The 15,830-nt window shown below is 40.5% G+C and overlaps 1 protein-coding gene across 1 annotated transcript in view; it reads right to left on the bottom strand.

Moving 5' to 3' along the window:
* LOC126353900 (fatty acid synthase-like) overlaps positions 1-15,830 on the bottom strand; it is a 445,172-nt gene that overhangs the window by 292,740 nt on the left and 136,602 nt on the right. Inside the window, exon 6 of the mRNA XM_050003124.1 lies at positions 6,419-6,657. Coding sequence (XP_049859081.1) covers positions 6,419-6,657 — 239 coding nt within the window. The remainder of the gene's footprint in view (positions 1-6,418; positions 6,658-15,830) is intronic.

Raw genomic sequence — 15,830 nt, 5'->3', positions numbered from 1 at the left:
AAAGAACGTAAACAAAAGTGGAAAGATAAGGGTCATCATATATAAAACACATGCAGTTACTTTTAACTCACAAACACTGCCTTATTTATCATGGTGTATGGGATGTGGTGCTCTGCAGAGATGTATATACTGCCAGTGCATCAGTGTTTTGTCTCTGATTTAATCATGTTAGTACTCAGTGTCTTTCTGCCCCACGAAGCACAAATTTTGAAGGAGATCACTTTAGGACTGAATGCTCAACTACACACTTCAGAGACTTTGTTGCAGCAATACACATAATGAAATGAAATGGATTTTCCCTGAATACATAGCTCAGTACCAGATCAAGGAAACTGCAATGAAACAAAGAATAATATTCATGAAAGCTAAAAGCTTAGCAAGTAGCTACTTGTATGTGGAAGTAGCACTAATAGCACCACCACATGGTGACAAATGTGCATTGTCAAGCTAAAAAACACCATAAGACTTCTTATTGTCAACAATGGTGACCTGTTCTTTGCTCACCACAGCGGGACCCTTCACCTCTGCACCCAAACACACTCCATTTGGGTCCTACCATCAATAGCTCATATCCTTCTCAATATCATGTCACTGAATATAACAAAAATCCCCACAGAGAATATTAAATGCAACCCCAAAATTCTGGAAGACAGTCAAATTAAGTAGAAATATCTCCATACTAAAAAAATTTTAATTTAATTATGGAAATTATAACTCAACATCAATCTGCTCCATCAGGACCATTCAACCTCATTTCAATACACCAAATGATAACAATGTATTAATTTACTGACTAGACCCAACATTTATGTTTTGCAGGAATTTCAAAGCACACTGTCATGTGGGGTTGCAAAATAAATGACATGTATGGAGTGTATGTGGTCAATGATTTTAATTTAATCATTCTCAATGAGGAGTCACCAATGCAATAATTACTTCCTGATCAAAGATCGTTGGCAACAGACCTTACACTTCGCACTGAAGTACACCCATACCCTACAGGTTCATGCCACTTCCCCATCACATTAACATCACAAAGCTCCACTTCCTCAAGGTTATACACTCTGATATCAAATTGGAACAAAAGAAGGACTAACTGGGACAATATCAAATTTATGCCCATAGATTTCTAGAGGACTAATGCAAGGTTAAGATAAGGGGTGTTTCTGCTTGCTAACTGAAATAATCTGTGATGCTGCAACCCATGCAAATTTCCAGTCTGAAGCAGTCAAAAAAATTAAAGGAATGACAATACCCAAGCATGCTTGTGTGTGATTGCAAACGCCAGATATGCATATAAAGCATACAACAAATAGCATAGCTGGAAAGTTATTTAAACTGATATCATTAGTTCCTTTTCCTTCCCTTCTTTTCTCTCCCGCCTCCACCTTCAATTTACATAATATCTATCATAGCTGTGGATTTAGTGTGCTGTCCATTCTTTCAGTCATGTCCTGCAGAACAAGCACCTCACATTCATATAACTGATTCACCTCAACAGACAATGACTCCACTATCTTCACTGCAAATGCACATTTCCTTTGATCTCAAGAAGAAATGTAAAAAATTGATGGACTTGGAGAACATGGACAGGGCAGTAGAGAGGTGGCACTACATGGGAATGTGAATCGCCCTGGGGAGTGTACCAGGATAGTCCGTGCATTTTCAGTAAACACTGTGACCAGGTGGCACAGTGGTTAATACAATTGCTTAATAAGCAGGAGATCCTGGTTCAAGCCCCACCAGGGCACCAGTTTTCACTCATCACCACTAATTCTACATAAAGTCTCAATGCAGCTTTCAGTTTTTATCAACATGTACACCTAAGACCTAAGAATTTTCTATCCTGTTTATTATTTATTGTTGATATAATAATTTAACTGGAGGTAGTTTATTTTGACAGTGCAAAACAGGATGAGCAGTGTTCTTCTAACGTTTAAAGCTAGCCCATTTGTGGAAGACTGCTCACGTACTTTCCGTAAACATCATTCACTACCTTCTACACTGCTGTTTCTTTGCTCAGCTTCACAATAATGCTTGTATCATTGGCAAACAGGACTAATTCTCACTCCTGTTTCAAATAGAATAGCAGATCAGTCACATAAAGCAAGAACAGTAGTGAACCAATGATTGACCCTCTGGGACTCCGATTGTAATTGATCCCCATGGAGATGATGTGACTTCCTTCTCTTGAGTATTGGAACAGCCTAGGATAAGTTTCTGCATTCTGTTTCTTAAATAAGAACTTAAATAAATCCATACTAATATTATAAATGCAAAAGTGGGTTTACCTGTTACTTTTTTATGACTATACCATTCACCCTAATGAATGCTGAAGAAGAATATGTAAAAAGAGGAGAGAGAGAGAGAGAGAGAGAGAGAGAGTGAGAGAGAGAGAGAGAGAGAGAGAGAGAGAGAGAGAGAGACGGAAAGAGAGAGAGACAGACGGAAAGAGAGAGAAAGAAATTTATAAATGACCTAGTAAATTGTGTCAGAAGCTCCATGCAGCTTTTTGCGGATGATGCTGTAGTATACAGAGAAGTTGCAGCATTAGAAAATTGCAGTGAAATGCAGGAAGATCTGCAGCGGATAGGCAATTGGTGCAGGGAGTGGCAACTGACCCTTAACATAGACAAATGCAATGTATTGCAAATACATAGAAAGAAGAATCCTTTATTGTACAATTATACGATAGCGGAACAAACACTGGTAGCAGTTACTTCTGTAAAATATCTGGGAGTACGCGTGCGGAACGATTTGAAGTGGAATGATCATATAAAATTAATTGTTGGTAAGGCGGGTGCCAGGTTGAGATTCATTGAGAGAGTTCTTAAAAAATGTAGTCCATCAACAAAGGAGGTGACTTACAAAGCACTCGTTCGGCCTACACTTGAGTATTGCTCATCAGTGTGGGATCCATACCAGATCGGGTTGACAGAGGAGATAGAGAAAATCCAAAGAAGAGTGGCGCGTTTCGTCACAAGGTTATTTGGTAAACGTTATAGCGTTACGGAGATGTTTAGCAAACTCAAGTGGCCGACTCTTCAAGAGAGGTGCTCTGAAACATATGCGAGTGGAACAGGAAAGGGAGGTAATGACGGTGGCACGTAAAGTGCCCTCTGCCACACACTGTAGGGTGGCTTGCGAAGTATAAATGTAGATGTAGAAAGGGAGAGAGAGAGAGAGAGAGAGAGAGAGAGAGAGAGAGAGAGAGAGAGAGTCAGCCCCTATGTGGGTGATCTAAGGAATGGACCATCTTTTTTAAATCAGTGAATGTAAACTGTGATGAAAAATTATTTAATTTGTTGCCTGATGCACACATTGTATAATGTGTAGCTACTTCATTAGTACAGTGCCACAACCCTCCTCATGCATCATTTGGCAGCAATGCTGCGCATACTGCATAAACATGTATTCTGACAGCTGGGAGGGTAGGGTGGGGGGTGGAGGGGAGGCGTAACATGGTGAGCTTTGTTTACTTTTATGGGCAGACACATGCAGGGATGTTCTGATAAAATTTTCAAGTAAGTACTTGATATTTTTGTTTTGATACCAAGTATTTTTAGAATCATATCATTCTTTCAGTACTTACTCAATATCAAAAGAAAAGTACTTGTATCAAATCAATTTTACAGGGTTATCCCTGAAGTGCATGAGCGACTGCTTGTGTCTATGGTACTGCCTTCCATCCCCCACACTGAGTTTTGGCCACTGGGCCTGCTCATCTATTCATTGGCCATATTGTTTGTCATGGTTTGCAGTCATGCAGTGACTGCTTCTTGTCAAAGGTTTGTTGCCTTTTATTGTGTCCTGACGCCACTGAGATCTAAAGGATGGACTTATTTTACTGAAATTAATGACACCATGAAAAAGTAAAACAAAAAAAATTGTTTTGAGGCAATATGTTAAATTTATTTAAACAAGCTGTTGCCCATGAAACTGCTGTGGAATGAAAGCAACAAAAAGTTAGAAGTGCGTCTGAGCCTGATAAAACAACTAAAAGACGTGTCTGAAACCAATAATAATTCTCCTTTGATAATCTCTGAAACAAAATTGTTACACCTGTTCAGGCTTATTTTTTACGTTATTAGTCATACTTTTATCTTTGTCAGTAATTTAATTTCATTCTCGATATTGTTATGAGGAACAATCTTTTTAAATTTTGAAGTTAAAACATGACCCGAGAAAACAGTATATCAGAACTAAAATTAAAACTTATAGTCTGGGAAGTGTAATATTTTGACAAATACAGTGGAGCTTCAACAATATATTATCATTATAGCAACTTACATGCCTAGTAAATGTTTATTTTTAAAAGCTGGTGCAACTATGATTCAGAATAGAAATATGTTGTCTCCTAAATATTTACAGCTACTTCTCTTCCATGAAGGCATGTGACATCACACACGCAACCCTTGAACTCCTATCTTTGTGACTAAAAGTTATAAACAATGTGCAAGTATAAATTATCAAAATGGGATGAGAAAAATCAACATCCAGTCTATGAAGGAAACGCTAGTGCAGGGAATGCTGCAGGTGTCATTGGTGCAAGCATTTCTTTTTCTCATATTTGTACATGATTTTGTAGAACCTTCTAATTCCCATGTAATTACTTACACTTTTGACATATCTCTGTTGTTTTATGATGATAATATGGAGGGTATAACATATTTTTCAACACATGAGACATCAGAAGTGATTAAATAATTTAGTAATTGGAGCCTAACTGTCAACCACAGAAAATCATAGTCAGTTGAGTTCCAAGCAAGAAACTCATGCAACAGATGTGTAGACAATATTTGTGGAATTTTGTATACAGATGATGAAAACTTTAAATTCCGTGGTCTGCACTTGGTAGCCACAATAGGAAAACTATGTGAGTTTCACATCCAGGAAAATAAACAGTGCACAGTACTTATTAAGTCAACTGACCAAAATGGTGTGTAACAACAATGGAAACGATATACTACCAATTAATTTTCCCATTTGTAAATTATAGGATAGAGTTGAGGTGGCGTGCCACTTATGAGCACCTGAAAAGAATACTGGTGCTACAAATGAGAGAGGTTAGGCTGATACATGGTCTGGGTACAGGGAGACCTGTCATTGTGATCTTATCAAAACTAAATATCTCTTTGTATAATGTTTGTAAACCATTAGGGTCACACACCCAAATGTTATTACATACAAAATATTTCTTAAAAATAAATGCCTGTATTCATTGAAGGAATTCCAAGCTGTATGTTTTATGTATTAACTTTTGTAGATAAATATGTTATGTAGTAAATCTTTGTACATATATATGATACATGATATACCTTTGTTAACAAAATGATGTTTACAAAAGTCAAGATGTGATGACTTCATCCAAAAAGAAATGTAAATAAAAAATAAAAAAAATATGCAGTTCAAAAATTTATTTTAAATGATGCTCTGCTGTTTTCAATGTTACCCCACAAACTTCTCAGAGAACTGCAATACTTCAGATGGTAAGTGACATTTCATATTTTAAGAGTCCTACATTTTGACAAAAACATCGCTGAGTTTCCACAAAGTGTATGAGGACAAAGTGATAAACTTCACACTTCAAGGCTACTTGCCGCACTAAAATTGTCAGTCAAAGCAGAGCTGTAGCACAGAGATTTGCATTTCATTGATAATCTTCTACCAATTGACAACACTTGGTACTGCACTTTCCATGAAAAGTAAAAGATTTTGTTTCATCCTTGGTGAGGCACATGTAAGTAAACATTTCTCTTATTAATTAATATTTCAGATTAAAGTATGTAGCATGCTAACTTTACCAACATTGGTGGAATGATTAATCACTACCAGCACTTGCACCTTATAAGTTGGATGTGAGTAGTTAAGTGAAAATAGCATCAAATCAAGTAAACATCTATTAGAATTTAAGGAATCAAGAAGGGAATACACAAAAGGAGAGAGGTAATGCAACATTAAAATATAGATCACAAGAAGATGGAAAACAAAATACACTATCAATAAGGCATGAAGACTGAAGATATGAAAGCAGAGAAAATATAAGATAAAAACCGACTGATGTATAAAAGAAGGGAAGACACAGATATATACAGAAGAATATAGGATGGAAATAATAGAAGAAGGAATGTCAATCAGTATAAGACCTAGCCTTTGAGATATTTCGAGATTTTTTTCCTTCTTCCATCTTCTCTTGACTGTGCCAGAAGCAATGTCTGGCCTCAGAAGTGTGAGTTCAATTAATCTTTCTAGTTGTGGAGGTATTTATGCATTGATGTCACTGAATATATATTTGATCTGACTTTTATTAGTCTGTAAATTATTATTTGAAGAATAATGATTTATCATCTTAAGTTTGAAGTTTGCCATCCTAGTATGCTAATTAAACAGAATTACACATACTACACAGGATTGTTACCTTTGTGCCTGTTCCATGGGCTTCAACATAATCCACACTTGCTGGGTCAATAGAAGCTGATCTGTAGGTCTCTTCCAACAAACGTGACTGCATTTCTCTTGATGGATAAGACATGCTTGTGGTTTTATGGCCATCAGTGTTTATACCAATGTGCACAATTTCTGCATAGTGACGGCGAGCAATTTCAGACTTTTGAAGAAATATTGCAGCTACTGCTTCACTTCTTACATATCCATCAGCTGTTATCAGAACAGATGTTAAATATTACTCTTGAGTATAATTACATGACACTGCATACCCTTCCCAAACAATTTTCCCATGATCAAAACTGCTAAACCTATAAAATGTGTAAGAATATGGGTACAAATATTTTTCTGTGCATGAAAGATAAAATTCTTTATTTACTAATAGGCACTCCAGGTGGTTAAGACATATTATTATTCATTTCTTTTAATTTAGAAAATACACTGACTATGTATATGATAACACTTCTCCAAATACACTCCTGGAAATTGAAATAAGAACACCGTGAATTCATTGTCCCAGGAAGGGGAAACTTTATTGACACATTCCTGGGGTCAGATACATCACATGATCACACTGACAGAACCACAGGCACATAGACACAGGCAACAGAGCATGCACAATGTCGGCACTAGTACAGTATATATCCACCTTTCGCAGCAATGCAGGCTGCTGTTCTCCCATGGAGACGATCGTAGAGATGCTGGATGTAGTCCTGTGGAATGGCTTGCCATGCCATTTCCACCTGGCGCCTCAGTTGGACCAGCGTTCGTGCTGGACGTGAAGACTGCGTGAGACGACGCTTCATCCAGTCCCAAACATGCTCAATGGGGGACAGATCCGGAGATCTTGCTGGCCAGGGTAGTTGACTTACACCTTCTAGAGCATGCTGGGTGGCACAGGATACATGCGGACGTGCATTGTCCTGTTGGAACAGCAAGTTCCCTTGCCGGTCCAGGAATGGTAGAACGATGGGTTCGATGACAGTTTGGATGTACCGTGCACTATTCAGTGTCCCCTCGACGATCACCAGAGGTGTACGGCCAGTGTAGGAGATCGCTCCCCACACCATGATGCCGGGTGTTGGCCCTGTGTGCCTCGGTCGTATGCAGTCCTGATTGTGGCGCTCACCTGCACGGCGCCAAGCACGCATACGACCATCATTGGCACCAAGGCAGAAGCGACTCTCATCGCTCAAGACGACACATCTCCATTCGTCCTTCCATTCACGCCTGTCACGACACCACTGGTGGCGGGCTGCACGATGTTGGGGCGTGAGCGGAAGACGGCCTAACGGTGTGCGGGACCGTAGCCCAGCTTCATGGAGACGGTTGCGAATGGTCCTCGCCGATACCCCAGGAGCAACAGTGTCCCTAATTTGCTGGGAAGTGGCGGTGCGGTCCCCTACGGCACTGCATAGGATCCTACGGTCTTGGCGTGCATCCGTGCGTCGCTGCGGTCCGGTCCCAGGTCGACGGGCACGTGCACCTTCCGCCGACCACTGGCGACAACATCGATGTACTGTGGAGACCTCATGCCCCACGTGTTGAGCAATTCGGCGGTACGTCCACCCGGCCTCCCGCATGCCCACTATACGCCCTCGCTCAAAGTCCGTCAACTGCACATACGGTTCACGTCCATGCTGTCGCGGCATGCTACCAGTGTTAAAGACTGCGATGGAGCTCCGTATGCCACGGCAAACTGGCTGACACTGACGGCGGCGGTGCACAAATCCTACGCAGCTAGCGCCATTCGACGGCCAACACCGCGGTTCCTGGTGTGTCCGCTGTGCCGTGCGTGTGATCATTGCTTGTACAGCCCTCTCGCAGTGTCTGGAGCAAGTATGGTGGGTCTGACACACCGGTGTCAATGTGTTCTTTTTTCCATTTCCAGGAGTGTATATATGCTTGGGTCTTTTGTTACAAAGACATTTGCCAAACATTATCTCATCTAGTTTGTATATACTGCCCTACCTCCTTTCAACTTTCCAGTGTCTTCTAACTTACCTCAGTAGCCTTTTCAAGAACCTCTCTGAAGGTACCAGTTTAGTAATGACTGAGAGAATACCATTCAATGTATCAAAATAGATCCTGAAATAACCATTCTCTCCAGAAAGGAAGAGTCATGTGGCATTGTTGGCTGGTAGCCATTGAAGATTAGGTTCAACTACCTGATCAAAAAAGCTTTTCTTCCTCAACAACAGGCTGTATCTTCACAGCGTATGAGAGATGAGTCTACAGTGTATTTGTTGATTATTATTGGACATGTATAAAGTGTGGCCAAGCTGTATGTTCCTATCTGTTGCATGGATCACCATCAACCATGTCACATACCCTCATTCCACAAGACACAGCAGAAAGGTTTGGAATTCAATTTAAAACACTGGCACAATGGTGATCAGGAACTTCACACTATCACATCTCCTCCTGTTGGTCAAATACGGTGGTGAAAATTTCTTACGCCATCAGCAATTGAACTGCTACCTCTGAGTCAAGCATAACTGAATTGGCAGTCCCATCTACAAACAATGTTTCTACCACTGAGGTGCAAAACTGATGGAAGCTCTTGGCCAGACACTCCACTTGCAAATTTAGCTTCAGTTACATCATTCCACTTGGTCAGTAAGATCTCCAAGGCTGACATAAAATACATTCTCTTCCTCACCCCCACAAGAAAAATATCTACAAGTTTGAAAATCCCAACTACCCACACTCACTCCATTTTGGCTACTTATTATACACTGAGAGGATTTCCACTATTTGGACTAGCATCTTAAGCCCATTGCCCTTAGCCTACCTTCATAAGGATAACAATAACACTCTCATCTCATCCCCCCTCCCACCCTAAAACTTCAGCATCTGTTCAAAGCTTTGCTGTCATTTAACAATACATTCAATCATGTCCCTCATATTGTAATTTACTACGGCCCTTCATTGGACAAAGTGATGTAACACAAAAATTTTTTCATGTCAGCCTCACTGTCAGTCTATATGGCAAAGATGTCTTCACTGTGTCTAAACCAGTGCAAGACTGAAGCCTAATGGACCCCAGGAAAACCCCCTCCAAGCAATCCATGAAAAGGGTGTCATGCAAAGGAGCCGCCCTGGTCCACAGGGCCTTACCCCTGATCTGCTTGTATGTCTGCCCCTCAAAGGTAAAGCAGTGGTTTGCAAGTACAAAATTGATTAATGGGAGCAGGAAGGATGTCATAGATTCAGAATCAGGACGGTGCTAGCTCAGGTAATGTTCATCAGCAGACAGACCACATATATGAGGAATACTGATATAGAGGAAGAAGATATCAATTGTGACAATCAAGCAGTGTGGTGGGAGTGGGATGGGCATGGATTTCAGATGACCTAGGAAATAATTGGTGTATTTAATATAGGAGGGAAGTCTTTGTACTATATGTTGCTGGTGTTGATCAACTAAGGCAGTTGGTGCTTTGGAGCTAGCACCTATGGAATGGCTAGGGTGACTGGGTTCGTGGATCTTTAGAGAGGGTAAAAGGTGGAGGTGTGTGGTTTGGGCAGAGTAAGAAGTTCTATGGTTTGAGGTGTTAGCCCTTGTGAGGGTCTTGAGGTTTTATGGAGAGACTGTCAGTCAGTTTGTATCACAGGGATTGGATCTTGATGGCAGATGATATATGTAGAAGAGTTGGAGAGCTCGCAAAAACCAGACAGGTGCCGGAAAATTGAACCTCTATTATCAGTCCATTTTTTTGGGAAATCCTTTGTCCACTGTGAGGATAATGGTGGAGTCGCCAGTTTTCAGAGGATGGGGAGCCTGGATTTCTGTAGAGAACAGCTTACGAGCATGTTGCAAAGATCTGAGAAAGGACTGTGAAGCAATGCTGGAAGCTAAGAATTCTTGGAAGGATTGAAAGAGTGACTTCACAGTAGTGGTGATGGATCAAGTTGGGATCATGGTCAGAACTGTTAACAACAGGATTCAATGTCACATTTGCTGTTGGAAAGATTTTGAGATTGGGTTGCAAAATGATATTTCCAGTTGGTCTTGACCAAAGCACCATGGTTAAATGTAGGTCTAACGATGAAAGTGAGACCCTTGAACAATACAGATAATTCAGGAGGGGAAAGGACCTCAAATGAGAGGCTGAGAACAATGTACTGTTGTGGGCTGTTGTGATCATGAGTTGTCATTGCTCTGAAAGGCAGTGGTGAAGACTGAGGGAAGTTAAGAAGGTTGGCCAGCCTTGATTTAGAGAAGAGGAGTGGTGGTTGATGGTATGGCAGTTTAGGAAGCTGGAGAGGAACAGGAAGGGAAACACCACTATTGAAGTAGTTTAGGAGAAGTTAGGATAGCTTTTTCAGGTCTGGTCTGCTGTTGTAGTCTGAAATTGGCTTGGCAGATGATACCAAGCCAAGGAAACATGAAGGGCACGTAACTGTAGGATTCTGTAGAATTGAGAAATCTGGTGGAACAAAAATAGGCAGATGAGACATATAGGTCACAGATAGTAGGGTAAATGTAAGAGACGGCTGTATTTGAATCTGTAAGATGAGCTATTGTAGAGAGTAATTTCATCCAGAAAGAGGAACTATGCGTCAGATATTTCTGAGTAGCTCCCACAGACAATCAGGTTTCAAGAAACAAAATTTGGACTCTTAGTTCAGATGGCACAAAAGCATATCTTTGAAAAGAGAGAAGAGTTTGGAGTATAAGAGACAGTGTGAGTGGTGAAAAAGAAGCAGGAGGCAGTTAGGAGGGGGGGGGGGGGGGGAGAGAAAAAAGGAAGACAAGCAAGGGAAAGGGTCAGAAAAATGTAGAAAAATTGGCACAAAACTCATGAGAACAGACAAAGGTTCACAAGAGTCAACAATGAATAGGCAAGGATTTCTCGCAAGAAAAATGGACTGTATGATACGAAACAATTATGACAGGAAAAATTATGAGGCTAAACTGTGATTGAGAAAGTTCATGGAAAAGACAAGAAAGCAGCAGCATAAATATTCAGACAGATCTTAATAAGATTTCAAAGAGGTGCAAAGTTTGTCAACTTGCTTCAAATATTCAGAAATGTAAAATCAAGCAGTTCACTAAACGAAAAAGCATAGTATGCTATGACTACAATATCAATGAGTCACTGCTGGAATCGACCAACTCATACAAGTACCTGGACATAATGCTTTGTAGAGATAAGAAATGAATATCACTTAGGCTCAGTATTGGGTGAAGCAGGTAGCAGACTTTAGTTTATTGGTAAAATACTGGGGAAGTGCAGTCAGTCTACAAAGGAGATTGGTTACAAATCATTCGTGCAACCAGTTCTAGAATACTGCTCAAGTGTGAGGGGGTATGGAACAAATACAGAGAAGGGTAGCATGAATGGTCACAAGTTTGTTTGACACATGGGTGTGTGTCACAGAGACACTGAAGTAACTGAATTGGAAAACTCATGAAGGCAGATGTAAACTACTTCAGGAGAGTTTGTTAACAAAGTTTCAAGAAATCGCTTTAAATGACGATGAAGGTAGATATTACAATCCCTGACATTTCACTCATATAGGGACCATGAGGCTAATATCAGAATAATTATCACATTCACAGAGGCATTCGAACAATCATTCTTCCTGCACTCCATACATGAATGGAATGTGAAGAAGCCCTAATAACTAGCACAATGGGCTGTACTCTCTGCAACACAGCTCAGGGTTGCTTGAATGAGTATAGATACAGATGCAGATGTCGAAACAGTAAATTCCAACCTAGCCATTTTTCAAACTATTATGTAGTTTTCTGAATAAGAATTTGTTCTTACGTCCATCTATTAGACATAAATCAAAGTAGTCAGTCCACAGTTTGAACGCAAACATGTAACACCTGTGACATGTGCACTGTTGTTGCTTGTTGCACATCATAATTACGTACATCCTGTTCAGGAAAATATGAGCACCTAAAATTTCAAATCTCAGGAACTTTAATAGTTAATTACTTTTGAGTGAATTCAGTATGTAAAATTAATGAATACTCTGCCTGAACTGTGATGTGATCAACAAGTGCTGTGTACTATTTTTATTGTCATCAGATTGAGCTATTGTTAGACCCAGTGATTTATGTTTTAGACTGATTTAAATGAACTACCAGAGTGCGCTTGTCTTTAACAGGAGCTCTGATAACTGAGACGGTAACAATTTCATCTGAAAATATGAACTGTTTATTTTGGGCCACAATTAAAATCTTGGCCACTATAATTGTGGATGCTAGCCAGAGGACTTGTGCTACTTATCTTTCATGATGTAAAAACTGGTCACCATAATTAATAAGTGAACTGTGCATGAAGTAAAATGTGTGTGATAATGTCATCAAAAATATGGTGTCATGTACATCAATAACAAACACTATCCCACACTCAATTAGATTTTTAACTCTATGGTGATCAAAATTGGTGCTATGGGGGACAGACTACAAAATTCAGATCAGTTCCATCACAAAGTCTACAACAGATTGCCCAAGACATGAGTAGGATATTGAAAATCTTCAAATATTCAAAAGTAAAGTAAAGAACACCTTGTTAGCCACTCCTTCTACAATTCATCAGAATATTTGCACAGGTCACCCAGACTCCAAGATGAGACGGAAGCATCTGTTTTGTGTGTGTGTGTGTGTGTGTGTGTGTGTGTGTGTGTGTGTGTGTGTGTGTAGCAGTTTTATCAGTGGGTTGTTTAAGCTGGAAGAAGTGATCCAAGCTGTTAAGCCAATAGTGCCATTCTCCATCACACAACAGTCCACTGCTACAGACAGTATTAGTTTCACTGACCTTACTGTAACAATTACCGTATAGTGTAATGACAAAGCTTTGGTGGCAGTGACATGCCTGCAGCTTTGGGACACAGAATTCAAACCCAATTGTTTCTAACTAAACTGTTGGGGCACTCACGTTCAATATCAGCTAGGGAGCATTTGAAATGGGCTTGGGACACATTTCCTCCATTCCTGCTATCTTATGGGGAGTGTATTGTACAGCATGGTTTGTGTGTTGTCATTATGAGGCAAAGGAGAATAATTCTCTTCCGGCAGATGTATGATTTTGTGTTTTAAGTAAATAAATCACTTATTTTATAATGTAATTCCTTTTTAATAAATATAATTCATCATGTATGTCCAGTGAGTAGATTCCATGTTTTAAGTGTAAGATCTGCAAAATACTCACCACAGTGAGGCACATAGTCTTAGTGATCTTAACTACGTAGTGAAATATCACAGTTCGTTGCACTGATTTGTCAGTACAATACCACTTTAAAAAAAAAAAAAAATACAGGGTGCATCAAAAATAATCATTTGATTTGGCACATCTATATTTCTGAAACTAATAAACATATACAATGTATTTTGTTCTTCGATGAATGGTAAACTCAAAAAGTTTTTATTTTCGTATCTTTTCATAGGTGTTCAATATGCCCCACTTGAGATGCATGGTATATGCCAATGCAGTATTCAAATTGTTCCCACACTACACAGATCCCACAGCTGTTGTTATGCAATGTCTCAGTACAACTTCATTTGGTTGTTCAGTACCCCATATGTTCATATTATAATGGTTCACCTTTCCATTTAAATGGAATGTTGCCTCGTCACTACACAGTAAGCATGGAAGAAAACTGTCATCCTCCATCTTGCCAAGAACAAAATTACAGAACTCCATACATTCTTGTCTGTCACCTTCACAAAGAGTCTGCAGTGGCTGAGTTTTGTGTGGTTTCAAGTGTAAACATCGACACGTCACACGCTGGATGGACATCAGGGCATGTTGACCTATCAAGCTGCATGGCGAACAGATTTCTGCAGACTCCTCATGGAAATATGGCAGATGCATTTGACGTGTGTGTCAGACACTCAGCGACGGCCCAGTGATTTGCCTTTACACAAACAACTGTTCTCGGAATTGTTCATGCAACTGTCTAATGCTCTGTGCTGCAGGAGGATCCACACCATACCTAGTACAAAAGTCACGCTGAACATTTACTACTGACTCGCACTGCACAAAATGTAGAACAAAAAATGCTTTCTGTTGCCTGGCACCACTTTTACTAGATCTGAAGTGGGTGCACACTGCTGCTACCTAGCTACCTAGTGGGAACCAAGTAAAACTTGAGAGTCTGCTCTTTCCAACAGTATATTGTTCATGCACATATCTCATATAACATAACTGTTACAATTTTCTTAAATCGGATGATTCTTTTAGATGCACTCTATGGTATGAAAAGGATAGTTGCTACTCACCATATAACAGAGATGCTGAGTTGCAGATGGGCACAACAAAAAGTCTGTAAGAAAGCGAACTTTTGGCCAATGAGACCTTCACCAGAAACAGACGACACACACACACACACACACACACACACACACACGAGGAGCAGCAGCACATGATGGAAGAAGCAACCAGGCAGAGCGGAAAAGAAGGAGGCTGGGGTGCGGAGGGGGAGAGATAGCAGAGTAAGGGTGAGGAACAGTAGATTAGATAGTGGCAGGGTTGGGGCGGGGGGGGGGGGGGGGGGGTAGCGGAAAAGGAGAGAAGTAAAAAGACTGTGGGTGTGTTGGTGGAATAGAGGGCTGTATAGTGCTGGAATGTGAACAGAGGAGGGGCTAAATGGTTAAGGACAATGACTAACAAAGGTTGATGCCAATAGGATTATGAGAACATAGGTTATATTGCAGAGTCCCTACCTGTGCATTTCACAAAAGATGGTGTTGGTGGGAAGGATCCTGGTTGCAAAGGCTGCTTCACAGCACAGAATTGGATCACATAATATGATCTCTCAGCAATGTAGTTATTAGTTTGTGCCCCAACTGTGGTGTCACCGCCAGACACCACACTTGCTAGGTGGTAGCCTTTAAATCGGCTGGTAGTATACGTCGGATCTGTGTGTCGCCACTATCAGTGATAGCAGACCGAGCGCCGCCACACGGCAGGTCTAGAGAGACTTCCTAGCACTCACCCCAGTTGTACAGCCGATTTTGCTAGCGATGGTTCACTGACTTCTACACTCTCATTTGCCGAGACGATAGTTAGCATAGCCTTCAGCTACGTTATTTGCTACGACCTAGCAAGGTGCCATAGTCAGTATTATTGATATTGTAAACCATGTATCGTCAAGAGCGACGTTCGTTGTAAATGGATTAAAGTTAAATATTCCACCAGCTACGTCCGTTTTTCTCGATTCTAATTCCCTTGTCATGTTCCAGACCTCACGCCAGTCTGCGTGAGCTGAAACGCGTGCATTTCGGCCTCCTTTACGAACACGGTTGGCTCTCCTGCCAACCACAACACCAACACCCTTAGAAGCCACAAAATTGTTGTTGTGGTCTTCAGTCCAAAACCTGTGCAAGCTTCTTCATCTCTGAATAATGACTGCACCTGATATAC

The sequence above is a fragment of the Schistocerca gregaria genome, chromosome 3, assembly GCF_023897955.1.
Source record: "Schistocerca gregaria isolate iqSchGreg1 chromosome 3, iqSchGreg1.2, whole genome shotgun sequence".
Taxonomy (NCBI): Eukaryota; Metazoa; Arthropoda; class Insecta; order Orthoptera; family Acrididae; genus Schistocerca; species Schistocerca gregaria.
Note: the sequence above shows the minus strand (reverse complement) of the source record. Positions and strands in the feature narration are given on the sequence as shown.